The 16,094-nt window shown below is 43.1% G+C and overlaps 1 protein-coding gene across 2 annotated transcripts; it reads right to left on the minus strand.

Annotated features, from left to right (window-relative positions):
- Positions 1–1,822: 1,822 nt before the first annotated feature.
- Positions 1,823–15,711, minus strand: LOC139445514 (probable methyltransferase-like protein 24). 2 transcript variants are annotated; one of them, XM_071226664.1, is made up of 7 exons: positions 15,364–15,711; positions 14,728–15,089; positions 10,252–10,438; positions 9,157–9,273; positions 6,925–6,996; positions 4,168–4,339; positions 1,823–3,585 (listed from the first exon to the last, which is right to left on the minus strand). In XM_071226664.1, exons 2-7 carry the CDS (start codon positions 14,861–14,863, stop codon positions 3,286–3,288), a joined length of 984 nt encoding a protein of 327 aa, XP_071082765.1. In that variant the 5' UTR covers positions 14,864–15,089; positions 15,364–15,711; the 3' UTR covers positions 1,823–3,285. The 2 variants fall into 2 exon arrangements, with proteins under 2 accessions (XP_071082765.1, XP_071082760.1); XM_071226659.1 differs by having other exon boundaries at positions 14,728–15,711.
- Positions 15,712–16,094: the final 383 nt, after the last annotated feature.

A 16,094-nucleotide genomic window follows, 5' to 3' on the forward strand; every position in this document is an offset into this window, starting at 1 on the left:
TAATATACATTATGATAATATTAATTCATGTCTTTCATCTCTGGGTAGTAAATCATCCTTATTCTGCTTTTGAAGAAGGAGTTCACTAAGAAGACAATTTATCGCCTCTGCTTTACTCTTTATTTATAAATGACATTGAGTCATACCTTGGTAGTTTAGCTTGTCAGGGGGTTAGAATTTCGGGTTCTTTAAGATTTGTACTAATATTTATAACACTGTGTTATTAGCCGAAAGTCCTGAACAGATGAAGGACACTTTGAATGTTTCTAAAGATTATTGTTTGTAGTCGAAATTTAAACTCAACGTCAGTAAAACAAAGATAGTTATATTTGGTTCTGGGCTAGCCAGAAAATAATATTTTATTTTAGGTATGGTGATACACCAATAGAAATTGTTGATACATATGTATGTTTAGGTTTAACATTTCACAAAAATAGAAATTTAATCAGACAGTTAAAGCCTAAAGGAATCAAGGTCTGAAAGCTATGTATTGGTTATTAGCTAAAGCAAGACATTTATATTGACCTCTTTATTTAAGGCATTTGACCACATGATTCTTTCAATAATGCAATATAGTTGCGAAGTGTGGACAAAATGTCAATTTGGCCGTAGAAACGGGTCGCTGACAGAATGTTCCTTTCACTAACAGTCTCTGCCCGATTTGTGACTCAGTAGCAGAGGGCGATGGATATCACTATATGTTCGAGTGTTGTTGTTTACATAAGACATGAAAGAAATGTGTTATTTCCAAAATATCGTTGTATAAATCCTAACATTTATAAATTAAGTTAAGTGCTTATTCACAATGACAGTAGACCATTTAATGGTTTAGGTAAGTATATTGGTTGCATATTTCAGAAGTTTAAAAGAATGATAATAATGATATTCATTTTTACTTTACTTTATTACCACTGACCTGTTAAAATAGCTCTCACTTGTCAACCGTCATCATTATACTATTGGTATCTTTTTTGTATCATGATACTGCCTCATATAACTATACTACTCAACCATTCCTAAGGACCAAAATAGTCATATGTAGTCAAAGATGTACCCCTTGGCAAATGTTGAGTGGTCTGCATACAGAGGGGGCGCATGTAGTGCTTTCAAGCGTGTAATTTTGGAGGTAGATTGTGCGATCAAGCGTGTAACATTGGATCTAATTTCCTCCAACAACCCCATATATAGAGCCTCCGTATATGAAGGCTCCGACTACTTTATTTTCGTTTCAGCCTTTGACATTGATATACAGGACAAACGTGCAACTAACCTGATTGACGCTCAGCTTTCGATGTTTTGTACACGATATTTGCATTAACGTTGTTACGATCTATCGAAATCTGAAAAGTTGAATATATCCATGAGACTAGCACTGACACTGTCACGTACCCATTTATTTTAACATGACATCTGTGTGCGTGAAGGCGATTGTATGAGCGCTTCATTCGCTGTTACCAGCACTGAGAACAAACAATGTTTGACACCGTTTTGAGAAATTTCTCATTAAAATTACGCCGTGTACATTATACGTGGAGGGAAACACCCAAGTAAGACCCACGAGCACGGGTGTGGTGCTGACAAACCAAGGGTTATAATCGCTGTTGGATTCGAACCCACAATCTTGGCACGCGATAGGGACGCAACATGCGTCGCAATTGACGTCAGGTTCACCAGTGGACACTGTCTAATATTTCCTCCAGCAAGGCCATATATGGAGCCTAATGGGTATATACAACTTTGCTGTGTGGTTCAAGGGAGTTATAACAGAACAGAACAGAACAGAACAGAACAGATATTTATTCATGAAAAAGACTTGGGCTTCAGCCCCTCGTCTAACTGATACAACAGAAATACATATTGACAATGGAGGTAGGACACGATTTCATATTTACTGTAAGCAGGATTTAATATATTTAGAAATGTATAACAGTTGTGTTTTACAACTTGTTTGTAGCAGGCTAACTAGTTTTAATTCAGATGGCCTTTCACAATAGTATTTATGTATATATTTTATATCTTTATATTTGGGACATATTAATAGAAAATGATACTCATCTTCAAGTACGTTAACACTTCTAGCTTCACAATAATCACAATATCCAAGAGCTTTGATAACGTTGACATATCGTCCAACTTCTATTTTTAATTTGTGAATCGATATTCTAATCATTGTTATATATTTTCATAGACCTGCTGGTAAAATGTTGAGATATAGTTCATAACCAAAAGTTACTTTAGATTTCTGTACAACATCAACTTTCTGCTATTATTGAGATCTGAGTTCCATGTTTGTATATAATTATCTATAAGTCTTTGTTTAAACAAAAAGACAAATAACATAGGATTTACAGACCAAGGATTTAACCACATATATGTAAAACCATTTGTACACAACATATCTTGTACATATCATGGCCAATTTTTCACACCTTTATCACAATGCTGCAAACAAATATTATATAACAAGTCATATCCTGACGTGAATTGTACGAGCGCTTCGTTGGCTTGCTGGATCTGTAGCTACAGACAGTTAGCATCCAGTAAAGCATTGCGATCGCTGCTCAAAGTAGAACTATTTATTGCAAAATGTGGACATCAAATCAGTTTCGGCTAAACTAAAGATCGGTATACATCATATATGCCAATTCATAATAAACTATGAAAAATATCGTAATAATATACAAATACATAAAATATATTATGTACATTCTGGCATCCCTAAACACAAAAACTGAAGCATGGAGGGGTGGGCGGAGGGGTGGGGGCAGGGGGAGGGGGAGGACGTGTGTGTTTGTGTGTGTGTGTGTGGGGGGGGGTGTCAGTTGGGGGCGGCAGATAGTAGAAAACGCTTGGGATGTGTGATGGGTACACGTGCAGTTTTAAACCAATACACGTTCTGCTTAACTGCATGTGATACAGGTTTGGACAGACGGGGTGGACGGTAAGGGGTGGTTTCAAGTAAAACAAATAATACAGGAATGCACAAATTCAATCGGTAAACAATCGCCGTGTGTAGGCCAAGACGTACATGTTTTTTGTACGTTCAAATTGTTGAACAATGCGATGAGCGCGCGCCCCCATGGCACTCCCCTTCCCCGGATCGGCGTTATGATATATACATGTGTGTGTATGATGTTCAATTGCATCACAATATAGAACTAAGAAAAAACCTGATATCCAAGAAACCAACACGCATTACTACATGAACAACCGAATATATCAATCACATCATTTACATAAGCTCATGTACAACACGCCATCCACTGAAACATACAGACTGAGCAACTACTGGTTATTTGGACTAAACTTGGTATTTACATACATCACATCCGATTGTATTCTCCATCGTTTCAAAGAAAATCCCGGGAATCTGAAATCCACGGAGAACGTGCGGAATCCCGCATCCTTCATCCTGTAGTAGAGCCGCAGTAGATCCATGTACGTCTCCTTGGCCGGGAAGTCCCGAACCAGGTGCCACTCGATGATGAACTGACGCACGCGGTGGATGATGCCAGTGTCTAGCATCTGCCGCATCATGGCCCACTCAAACCCCTCCACGTCCACCTTTAGCACGTCAATCACTCTCTGAAATGAACAACAGAACGCCACTGAGTGAGTGAGTATAGTTTTACGCCGCTTTTAGCAATATTCCAGCAATATGAGGGGAAGGGGACACCAAAAATGGGCTTCATTGTACCCATGTTGGGAATCGAACCCAGGTCTTCGGCGTGACGAGTGAACGCCTTAACCACTGGGCTACCCCATCGCCTCACGATTTGATGAATGTGCGAGTTTACGGCTTTGGTATCCAAGCCATACGTTTTTTGTGTGTGTCATGTTGAATACTGTTGGGATGTTTAGCTTGTTTCCAAAGGTCGATATCGAGAGAATACGAGATTGCGAGAATGTCCCTTACAGTATTCCATAGTATCACCATTACACTTCCTTTTAGCGGAGGGAGGTATCTCGCCATTAAACTGCTCCGAACATGACGAAATCTTGTTTTACGCCGCAAGTGCAATGTTCTACTTTCCCGTAGGTCTGAACCAGACGAACCTGTGATTACAGATTCGAACATTACGCCATCCTGCTGTTCCTACCCTACTCCGATCAGAGGTCATCTACAGACCGCAGGACCATATGGCGTCATGTCGCTATCCAACCTACCCCCTCGTGACCCAGCATCTTCATGATGGACGGCAGCGTCCTCATCTTCCACGTCTGATCCTCTTTCACGTACATCCCCCGAGCAGGCTTGTAGGTGTCGGTGTCCTCTGCCCCGATGCCCAGCTTGTGGAAGTTGACCACGCCCTTGTGTATGTGGTCGTCCCATTTCACACTGCAAATAAACTGTTCCCTATCAACACGTGTGTGCATATCGTCAGACCCGAAGTTTTCAGTGCTGGAGATACACTGACAATAGTGTTGGTTGGTTGGTTGATTGTTTGACGTCGCTCTCAGCATTATTACAGCTATATGACGACGGTCTGTAAATAAACGAGTCTGGACCAGACAATCCCGTGATTGATATCATGAGCATCGATCTACGCAATTGGGATCGATGACATGCATCAACCAAGTAAGCGAGCCTGGTCACCCGATCCCGTTATTCGCCTGTTAGGACAAGCATAGTCGGCTGTTACTGCAAGCATAGTCGGCTGTTACGGCAAGCGGGGGTTGCTGAAGACCTATTCATTCCCGTATCTTACTGAAATGGTGAGTGAGTGAGTTGGGTTAAACGCCGCTTAAATACTATTCCAGTTATATCGCGGCGTGTCAGCTTTATATGGAAGAAAAGCCAGAAGTGATGCAGATCTTAGACGTTTACCACTTCGGTGTAACCCACGAGCACGGGTATGGTGCAGACAAACCTAGAAACATAATCGGGGCGAACCGGGATTTGAACCCACAATCATAGGTTTCTGGTGTGTCCAAGGGACGCAACTCGGGACATCGACTTATTCCGGCTTACGCGACTGGCCCACCCGTGCCCCTAAATAAATACTGAAATAAGAATACTAACATGTTTAACAAAACTGTTTAATTACTGTAATTGTATTGAGAAGTTGAAAGTGTTTTCATGACATTTCATTGCCTAACCCAACAATGTTTTTTAGGTTTATATGTATTCATAACCGAAACAAAATTAGGCCATGCCCACTAACGAACCACATAATACGCTTTCCTGACTGGTAGATAATAGGGCTTAGATTGCATTTTGCGCTGACAGAAATCACTGATTTAGTATTATCTAATTATTTGTGTGTGTGTGTGTGTGTGTGTGTGTGTGTGTGTGTGTGTGTGTGTGTGTGTGTGTGTGTGTGTGTGTGTGTGTGTGTGTGTGTGTGTGTGTGTGTGTGTGTGTGTGTGTGTGTGTGTGTGTGTGTGCGTGTGATAAAATAAACAGTCTGTGAGGTTATCACTGTTGATTTATTAATTTAAAAGAATTGACTTCAATATGTATGTTTAGTCCTTAATGAAAGCAAAACATCTTTAAGTTACTTCTATTATTTTAGAGAGAGTGAGTGAGTGAGTTGGGTTTAACGACGCTTTTAACAGTATTCCAGTTATATCGCGGAGTGTCAGCTTCATGTGGGAGGAAAGCCCGAAGTGATGCAGGTCTTAGACGTTTACCACTTCGGTGACGACGACTGGGCCAGCCGTGCACCCTGTTATATACAGACAACATATTGAAAGAAAATGAGCTAATCAGCATTTACAATACATGAAGACAGTGACTTGCACACGTAAGACGCAATGTGTACTTGTACAAATGGTGTACAAGCACGTGGATGTAATACAAGTTGTATATATCAGGGTGTGTCAGCTCCATGTGGAAGGAAAACGGTAAGTGAAGTGGAGTGAATATTGTTTTCCGCCGCAGTCAGCAATATTCCAACTGAACCACAGGTGTCCATGAAAATAAAATCTAAGCCGGGCAAACTAGTGGTTGATAGCATGAGTAACAAGTAACGCCCCCGGCACGATATGCCTAGACTGGAAGCAGTCATGGTCGTAGACCTTTAAAATTTAAAATCAACGCTAGTTTCATACTACTTTTGTTGAATCAATAACAATACTACGTCATGGCTGTCTACGGGCCAGCGATTTTAGCCGAAACATATCAGTAGTTAATAGCACAACAGCTCATATCAGTCAACAGCATTGTGAACAGACAACAGCTGATACCAGTCAACAGCACCGTGAACAGACAACAGCTGATACCAGTCAACAGCACCGTGAACAAACAACAGCTGATAACAGTTAACAGCATTGTGAGTGAGTGAGTATGGTTTTACGCCGCTTTTAGCAATATTCCAGCAATATACACGGCGGGGGACACCAGAAATGGGCTTCACACATTGTACCCATGTCGGGAATCGAACCCGAACAGCATTGTTAACAGACAACAGCTGATAACGGTCAACAGCATAGTGACAAGTCCCCAGAAGTGTTTGTAAACTCATTTTACATATACGAGTGTGCATTAGTACAGCAGCTAACACGTGATAAACGTGTCCGGCTCACTGACATGCCGAGCACAATGCAAGGGAGAGCACTGTGCATGGACTGCTATGCTAGATGTAAGATCACTGTTGAATCGCTTTTCAGGGCACGGCCAGTCTCAAAACTGTGTTACACTATTTATAATGTTGTCATGTGATTTATTGAAATGCTGAAATTGTATCCTGGGCGGATAGTAGGGCATGACTGCCACGTAAGAGTGAGTGTGTGTGAGAGTGTTTGTGTGAGAGAGAGTGTGTGTGTGAGAGTGTTTGTGAGTATGTGTGTGAGTGTGTGTGTGTGAGAGAGAGAGTGTGTGGGTGAGCGAGCGTGTGAGTGGTGTTTATCAAACAGTACGAGTTTTGAGAAATAAAATGTGTCCAAGGAATATTCATATATTTACGTTCACCATCACTGTACCTGGGATCAAACGAATGTGTGTCACATCCCATTCTGCCAAGAGTTTCCTCAAACGCCCATTTCGTATAGACCCTGCAAAAAAAAAGAAATATATTTAAGTGGTTCTTTCCTATAACTTGAACGTCGAGACCTAAAACGTTGATCGGCGTTGTGTAAAACTGACATCCCTTTGAGATCCAGAAGATGGCATCCTTTGAGATCAAACAGATGGCACCCTTTGAGATCCAGAAGATGGCATCCTTTGAGATCCAGAAGATGGCATCCTTTGAGATCCAGAAGCTAACATCCCTTTGAGATCCAGAAGATGGCATCCTTTGAGATCCAGAAGACGGCATCCTTTAAGATACAGAAGATGACATCCTTTGAGATCCAGAAGATGGCACCCTTTGAGATCCAGAAGATGGCATCCTTTGAGATCCAGAAGCTAACATCCCTTTGAGATCCAGAAGATGGCATTCTTTGAGACACAGAAGATGGCATCCTTTGAGATCCAGAAGCTAACATCCCTTTGAGATCCAGAAGATGGCGTCCTTTGAGATCAAGAAGCTAACATCCCTTTGAGATCCAGAAGATGGCATCCTTTGGGATCCAGAAGCTAACATCCTTTGAGATCCAGAAGATGGCATCCTTTGAGATCTCGAAGATGGCACCCTTTGAGATCCAGAAGCTAACATCCCTTTGAGATCCCGAAGATGGCACCCTTTGAGATCCAGAAGATGGCACCCTTTGAGATCCAGAAAATGGCATCCTTTGAGATCCAGAAGCTAACATCCCTTTGAGATCCGGAAGATGGCACCCTTTGAGATACAGAAGATGGCATCATTTGAGATCCAGAAGATGGCACCCTTTGAGATCCAGAAAATGGCATCCTTTGAGACCAAGAAGATGGCATCCTTTGAGATACAGAAGATAGCATCCTTTGAGATACAGAAGATGGCATCCTTTGAGATACAGAAGATGGCATCCTTTGAGATCCAGAAGATGGCATCCTTTGAGATCCAGAAGATGGCATCCGTTGAGATCCAGAAGCTAACATCCCTTTGAGATCCAGAAGATGGCATCCATTGAGATCCCAAAGATGGCACCCTTTGAGATTCAGAAGATGGCATCCTTTGAGACACAGAAGATGGCATCCTTTGAGATCCAGAAGATGGCACGCTTTGAGATCCAGAAGCTTAATCCCTTTGAGATCCAGAAGATGGCATCCGTTGAGATCCCGAAGATGGCACCCTTTGAGATTCAGAAGATGGCATCCTTTGAGATCCCGAAGATGGCACCCTTTGAGATCCAGAAGAAGACAATGTAGGTGTATACCGTAACTGGTTACACATTTAAGCAAGCAGCCACGTATGCGTTTCTTCACCCCAATAGACAGGAGCCCAGCCTTTGCTTTGTATAAGACTAAAATAAACTGCCTGGCAAAAGAAAATATACACCAATGGGTGATGATTTGAGTGAAGCGGCTGTTTTCATCCTTGTAACGTTCTGAAAACATTTAATATTTTCGTCCCATCCAATATTCACGTGTATACTTTCTTCTGCCAGGTAGTTTGACATAGGAGGTGAGGTGAAATTGGGTTTAACGTCGCGACTAAGATTATTGCACTTATATAGCGACGTGCATGCACACGTGTGTGTGTGGCTGCCTGTACTAGTCCGGACTGATGCCGATTTATAGTGCTAGCACACTGAGATATCATGCCGCAGTTTAACATGAATACCCCACTCAGACACAGTACACTCCGAGCCAACCAGTCCTTGTTTTAGCCCCTTAATGCCGAGCGCCAGACAGGGTAACAACAAGGACCATCTTTTAACGTCTTTTGGTATGAAGCGGCCGGGGATCGAACCCCGGACCTTCCGCTCTCCGGGCGGACGCTCTACCACCAGACCACGGAGGCGGTTTGCCAAAGGAAGGAAATAGTTGACATGATGACAACAGAAACACACAGTTAGATCCGGTACAAGATACTACGCGTGAACGTTCATAAATTTATAATCCATACCTAACGTGGCATCTGCAGTATAGGGCTTACTCAAAAGTGAGTGAGTTAGTATGGTTTTGCGTCGCAATATTTCAGTAACATCACAGCAGGGGATACCAGAAATGGGCTTTACACAATTTACCCATGTGGGGAAATCGAACCCGGGTCTTCGGCGTGACGCTTTAACCACTTGGCTACCCTACCGCCAAGCTTACCTGAAAGCTGGCTACAGCGCTACAAGACTTACCCAAAGGAGTATGCGATGCAGGGTGGCTTGATGGTAAATGGAGGATCTTGACAGATGAAGTATATTCCGGCCGAGGATTTATTCTTACAGTCATATTCTGGCGGTTTCTCAAAATCCCTGAAAATAGACATATGGATAAAGTTTGTTTGTTTTTTGTTTGACGCCGCACTCAGCAATATTCCACCTATATGGCGGCGGTCTGTAAATAATCGAGTCTGGACCAGATAATCCAGTGATTGACATCATGAGCATTAATCTACGCATTTGGGATACAATGACATACAACAACCAAGTCAGCGAGCCTGACCACACGACCCCTTAGTCGCCTCTTACAAGCATAACTGCCTTTTACGGCAAGCATGGGTTGCTGAAGACCAGTGCTACCCCGGATCTTCACAGGTTGTAGATAAAGTTGAGGTTCTTCATATCAAAAGCGCCAGGTGTTGTGTGAACGTTTTTTCTAGAATAACATTGATTCACAATCATCTCCTGTGTATATGAGACCTAATGATAATCCAGATCCTGAAGAAGGCACCGTGGTACACAAACATGTTGAGTGAGGTAGTGAGAATGGTTTTACGCCGTTTTTAGCAATATTCCATCAGTATCACCAGAATGTGTTCCTCATGTGAGAATCGAACCCGGGCAATCGGCGTGACGAACGATCGTTTTAACCGCTTGGCTAACCCACTACCCCCAGTTTGCACTTCATTGATTGAATGATTTTGGAAAAAGTATTTAAGTATTTCATATAGTGTCTAGTGGGACTACAATCCTTAATCTTAAACGATCAGGTCCTCAGTGAAGCCCACGAGCACGGGTATGGTGATAATTGCAAAGAAAGGATCCTATCAGTGCCAATCTAGGATTCGATCAAAGGACACCTTGGAGACGTAACTCTGCATAGCGTCTGGTTCATGTTTTGGGTGAAACCCACGAGCACGGATATGGTGCTGACAAACGTTGAAACATAATCGGGGAGAAGCGGGATTCGAACTCACAATCATAGGTTTCTGGCGTACCCAAGGGACGACTGGCCACCCGTGTCCCCATTTAAATATGAAATTGTGTGGAACGTTCTATTGCCATACTGACCATTTTATCAGGGAACTGGCCTGCCAGTACTCAGTAATCCGGAAACTGGATCCACCCTGAAGGTTCTCGGATATATTTGGTTCGCCCCTGCCAGTGACTTTGTCCCCCGTGCCTGGTGTAGCCGGGTAGGTTCCCTCTTCCTGGACATGTATACCTTTGGCCTTGGCAAGCTTCCGCAATCTCTGAACTGAAACATTGTTCAATAGGTTTGGGTAATATTGGTCACATTCTAAAGATTATACACCTGGACTCGTTGCACAGTTTCAGCCAGTGTCGGTGGAAATATGTTTTGCTTGTTTGGTTGTTTTTTTTATGCCGCTCTCAGTAATATTCCTGCTGCATTACGGCGGTCTATAAAAATCGAGTCTGGACCAGACAATCCAGTGACTGACATCACTTGCATCGATCCACACGTTTGGGGTGCTATAACGTGCATCAACCTCGTCAGCGAGCCAGACCATCCGATCGCGTCATAGTCTGTTCTTACAAGCATGGGTTGCTTGGGACCTATATTCTTACCCGGAATCCCCACGGGGAGACAAGCATAGGTTGCTGGGACCTATATTCTCACCCGGGACCCCCACAGGGAGACAAGCATGGGTTGCTGGGACCTATATTCTTACCCGGAATCCCCATTGGGAGACAAGCATAGGTTGCTGGGGAACTATATTCTTACCCGGAATCCCCATTGGGAGACAAGCATAGGTTGCTGGGGAACTATATTCTTACCCGGAATCCCCATTGGGGGACAAGCATAAGATGCTTGGGTCCTATATTCCTACCCGGAATCCCCACAGGGAGATAAGCATGGGTTGCTGGGGAACTATATTCTTACCCGGAATCCCCACGGGGAGATAAGCATGGGTTGCAGGGGACCTATATTCTTACCCGGAATCACCACGGGGAGATAAGCATAGGTTGCTGGGAACTATATTCTTACCCGGAATTCCTAAGGGGAGACAAGCATGGGTTGCTGGGGGCCTATATTCTTACCCGGAATCCCCATTCGGGAGACAAGCATAGGTTGCTGGGACCTATATTCTTACCCGGAATCCCCATTGGGAGACAAGTATAGGTTGCTGGGGAACTATATTCTTACCCGGAATCCCCATTCGGGAGAAAAGCATAGGTTGCTGGGACCTATATTCTTACGCGGAATCCCCATTGGAGGCCAAGCATAGGATGCTTGGGACCTATATTCCTACCCGGAATCCCCACGGGGAGATAAGCATGGGTTGCTTGGGAACTATATTCTTACCCGGAATCCCCACGGGGAAATAAGCATAGGTTGCTGGGACCTATATTCTTTCCCGGAATCACCACGGGGAGATAAGCATAGGTTGCTGGGGACCTATATTCTTACCCGGAATCCCCATGGGGAGATAAGCATAGGTTGCTGGGGAAATATATTCTTACCCGGAATCACCACGGGGAGACAAGCATAGGTTGCTAGGGAACTATAAATATTACCCGGAATTCCCAAGGGGAGACAAGCATAGGTTGCTGGGGAACTATATTCTCACCCAGAATCCCGATGGGGAGACAAGCATAGGTTGCTTGGGAACTATATTCTTACCCGGAATCCCCACGGGGAGATAAGCATAGGTTGCTGGGGACCTATATTCCTACCCGGAATCACCACGGGGAGACAAGCATAGGTTGCTGGGAACCTATATTCGTACCCGGAATCCCCACGGGGAGACAAGCATGGGTTGCTGGGGGCCTATATTCTTACCCGGAATCCCCATTCGGGAGACAAGCATAGGTTGCTGGGGAACTATATTCTTACCCGGAATTCCTAAGGGGAGACAAGCACAGGTTGCTGGGACCTATATCCTAACCCAGAATCCCCATGGGGAGACAAGCATAGGTTGCTGGGGAACTATATTATTACCCGGAATCACCATGGGGAGACAAGCATAGGTTTCTGGTGAACTATTTTCTTACCCAGAATCACCACGGGAGACAAGCATGGGTTGTCCCATTGGCCAGGACATATAAGCTGACAAAGCTGCGAAGTAGTATGTTGAGTAGTGAGTGAAATAACCAGCAGCCATATCACGGTGGTCCGTAAATATTCGAACCTAGACTTGCGTCAGACAGCAAACAATTACTTTTTCATACAAATTGTGTGAGCGGCGTGTTCTACTGGCAGGGCAGCCATGGATACCGTTATCGCGAAGACCCTTGTGTCATCGCTGATTTTCAATGATCCATTCATATAATTTTCGCGGACTATTGATATTCTCTAGCGTTGATGTGTTTTACCAGCAAGGGTATTACCATTTATGTTACATCTGCACACTCCGTCTTAAGACGTTGCATACTGGCGAAGCATGTCCAAATCGCGCACCCTACTCTTTCGCTGGTCACAAGAGAACACTGCGGTACCACCACCGCCAATTCCGCGTAAATATTTTCGAAATGTTTACACAATATGATGTCGATCATTTTGATGATAAATTTAAAAAACAAACATTTTGAGAGTCCAACGCACGATAAATAAAAAACAATTGTTTATCTCATAGCAGAAATATCCCTTAATCTAAATGTCAGTTTGATCTTGAAATGTAAATACTCCCTCTTTGTATAGAAATGTCTGTGCCAAGCATATCAAGTGGTGCAAATTTTGTTTGACACGTAAATAGTAAATGTCACTTGAAACGATCGCATTGTGCATCTGGGTGATAGCTGGTGTTTATTACGTAAACGAGACCTGGCCCTGTCTGACATGCCTTGGCTGGTGACACTCAGATGATATAACACTGGAGTGTGTGAGTGAGTGAGTGAGTTGTGTTCAACGCCGCTTTAAACAGAACACCGGTTTTATCAAGATATGTTAGCTTAATGTGGGAGGAAAGCCCGATGTGATGCAGGCCTTAGATGTTAACTACTTTGCTGACAAAAATATTACATTGTTAAAGTTCAGAGCGCAGTATAATCAATGCATTGCATAATTAATGTGGGAGGAAAGCCAGAAGTGATGCAAATCTCAGACGTTTACCACTTTGGTGAAACCCACAAGCACGGGTATGGTGCCGATAAAAATATTACTTGGAAAAGATCAGAACGCAGTTTAATCAATGCTACTTTGGCCACATATTGTTTTGGTAAACATTTATTAATTTCGAAATTCTTTTCTTGTAATATATTCACATTTGATAAATTGAAAGAATGCCAAATATTTATTGAGTTAAAATTTCATTTTTTCTCCAGTATTAGAGTTGTATATTAACACACTGATTCCACTATTTTTTCGACAAGGTACAATGTAGGTCAGGACCAGGGTATATCCGAATTGCAGAATTTATTTTAAAGTTGTCCATTCGAAAGTGATCGGCATTGTGACGTCCAGTGAGCACAGCAACAGTAAATACTTTATATGCATGTAGAACTTCATCATTTTAGTAGCATTTGTAAAATAATCAAACTACGATCTTTTGTTTATCACGATTCACGCGTCCCTGATTTGGCGAAGCCAGCGCCTGTCTTCTTAGCTTCCCCAGACAGCCGACCGAGGGTTCGAAGCCCAAACCTCACCTGATTATAATCCTTTACCTGTTAGCACCTTCCATGGTTTCGTCAAGTTGCTTAACGTCTCCGACAAAGTCACCATGCCGTTTGTTTTGTTGTGTGTTTGTTGTTTAACGCCGCACTCAGCAATATTCCAGCTATATGACGGTTGTTTGTAAATAATCCAGTCTGGACCAGACAATCCAGTGATTTACATCATGATCATTGATCCACGCTGTTGGGATACAATGACCTGCATCAACCAAGTCAGCGAACCTGACCACCCGATACCGTTAGTCGCCTTTTACGACAAGCACTGTCGCCTTTTACGGCAAGCATGGGTTGCTGAAGATCTGTTCTTCCCTCGGATCTTCACGGGTCCACCATGTCGTGTACACATCCACACCACAGTACCAGCATGAATGTTTAATCACGGACCAGGTACGTTTTATTCAATAAACGTTATTAAAATTTCAAAATGTCTTATACGCATCACGATGTATATGTAAAACAATACCAATTTCAATTGCGTGCTTTGGGCAAAACAATTACCTGCCCATTTTCATGACATGAACAAGCTGGTTGCCCATATTGTGAAATATTTTGATAATTATATTTGTGTAGCGGCCATAAAAGTTCCGAGTCCCGTGATGGGATTCGAACCACGGACCTTCAGATCCGAGGGCGGACGTCTTGTCCACATGACCAAAGAGGTTAACCCCGTCAGCAAGCTAACAAGGTAAGGATGTCATCTGTAGGATGACTCCACGACCTGCTACATTTACATTTGCATGCAATGAGCAAATAATTGTTTTCTCATTGCGTGCATTGGGCAGACGGCCCGTCCAATGCATGCAATGGGGAGTTGCACAGATTGGATGTAACATATACCTCTAAATTCCACAGGTGAAATATTTATAAATTATATATTGCAACGAAACGTAACATCATATATTGACTTACCCGCATGGACTAATTCGTCAATTTCCTTCTTGTTTCGTGAAGATATTGTGTCACTCAAGGAAACGAACACAAATATTGTCAGTGCCACGGTGAACACACCGATGAAAAGCTTTCCCAAAGTGATTCGTCTCATCATCGAGTAAACGGGGTGTATTCGATCGGATTGTTGATCGGTATGTTTGGAGATATTCCGAGTGACTGATTCAGTGTATCCCACTGTCAACGTGTCAGCTTGCACACGAGACTGAGTGCACCCAAGCTGACGGCTTTTGTTATGAGAATGGGAAGCTTGTGGATTTTGAGCTACATTCAACTCAAGGAAATGTCGTTTCTGATAGGCTCGGGGAACGTATTATAATTACCTGCGAACAGATGAACCAAGCTTACCCTTGATATTGACAGGGTCACTGAACCGTCAAGTAAAATCTAAAGAAGTGTCATCAAAACGAGTTATATTTTCGGAAAACAAAACAAAGTAATAAACAAAGTTTAGGACGAGCTATTGGATGAGTTAAGACTTCCTCAACACGTGGGTGGGGGTAGGGGTTACAATTCGCCGTGGGGGTCACGGGTGGTCAAACATATATTCCCTCATTCAATTGTCACAGTTCCTCGTCCTTAATCTGACCCACCCACCTTCACCTCGTTCCCAGCCTTCCAGTCCCTTCGAGACCTGTCAAGTGTGTCTGACTACGCGTGAGGCGTGGGTCACAGCTTGAATACTGAAAGGAGTGACGGTTGACTGTGTCACACACTGATGGCGGATGGAGTCTGTTGAATCATCACTGTTAAAATGGCTATACATATATTGCCACCAAATCTGAACATTGCTGTCACGGCTTATATCAAATGACTGAGATTATCGACCCTGAAGGAAGAAACGTCATGTCACGTGTGCGAGGAAGACCCGGTACATGTACTTGCCTACTCCTGCAGATACACATGACTACACGTACTTACTCGCTTTCCAACCTGTTATAATTATAGCAACTGACGTTCTGACGTTATATATATTCCCTGTAACGAGCGTATTGGGATACCACTGATGTACGTCAGACTAAAGTACGTTGTAGGATGAAGGAGTATCATGATGTGAACTTACGTATCACATCACTCCATCGATGTCGACCGTAAATAAAGCGACAAAACCCTTTCCACATCCAATAGAAATGTCTGCTAAAAGCAGAGTCGATTTACAATTCCGACTATATCATGAGCATGTGTTTATGAATTACTATCAAGTAGTGATGATACCAAGTGTTCTCGAAAAGGTGAGTGTATCCTGCCCCACCGGTGGCACCCGTCACAAACACATGCAAAGGCAAGTCAATTGCTCACCCCACAAATATGGAAAAAATCCTGCCATT

Source organism: Haliotis cracherodii, unplaced genomic scaffold (assembly GCF_022045235.1).
Source record: "Haliotis cracherodii isolate W230 unplaced genomic scaffold, xgHalCrac1.p SCAF_10, whole genome shotgun sequence".
NCBI lineage: Eukaryota > Metazoa > Mollusca > Gastropoda > Lepetellida > Haliotidae > Haliotis > Haliotis cracherodii.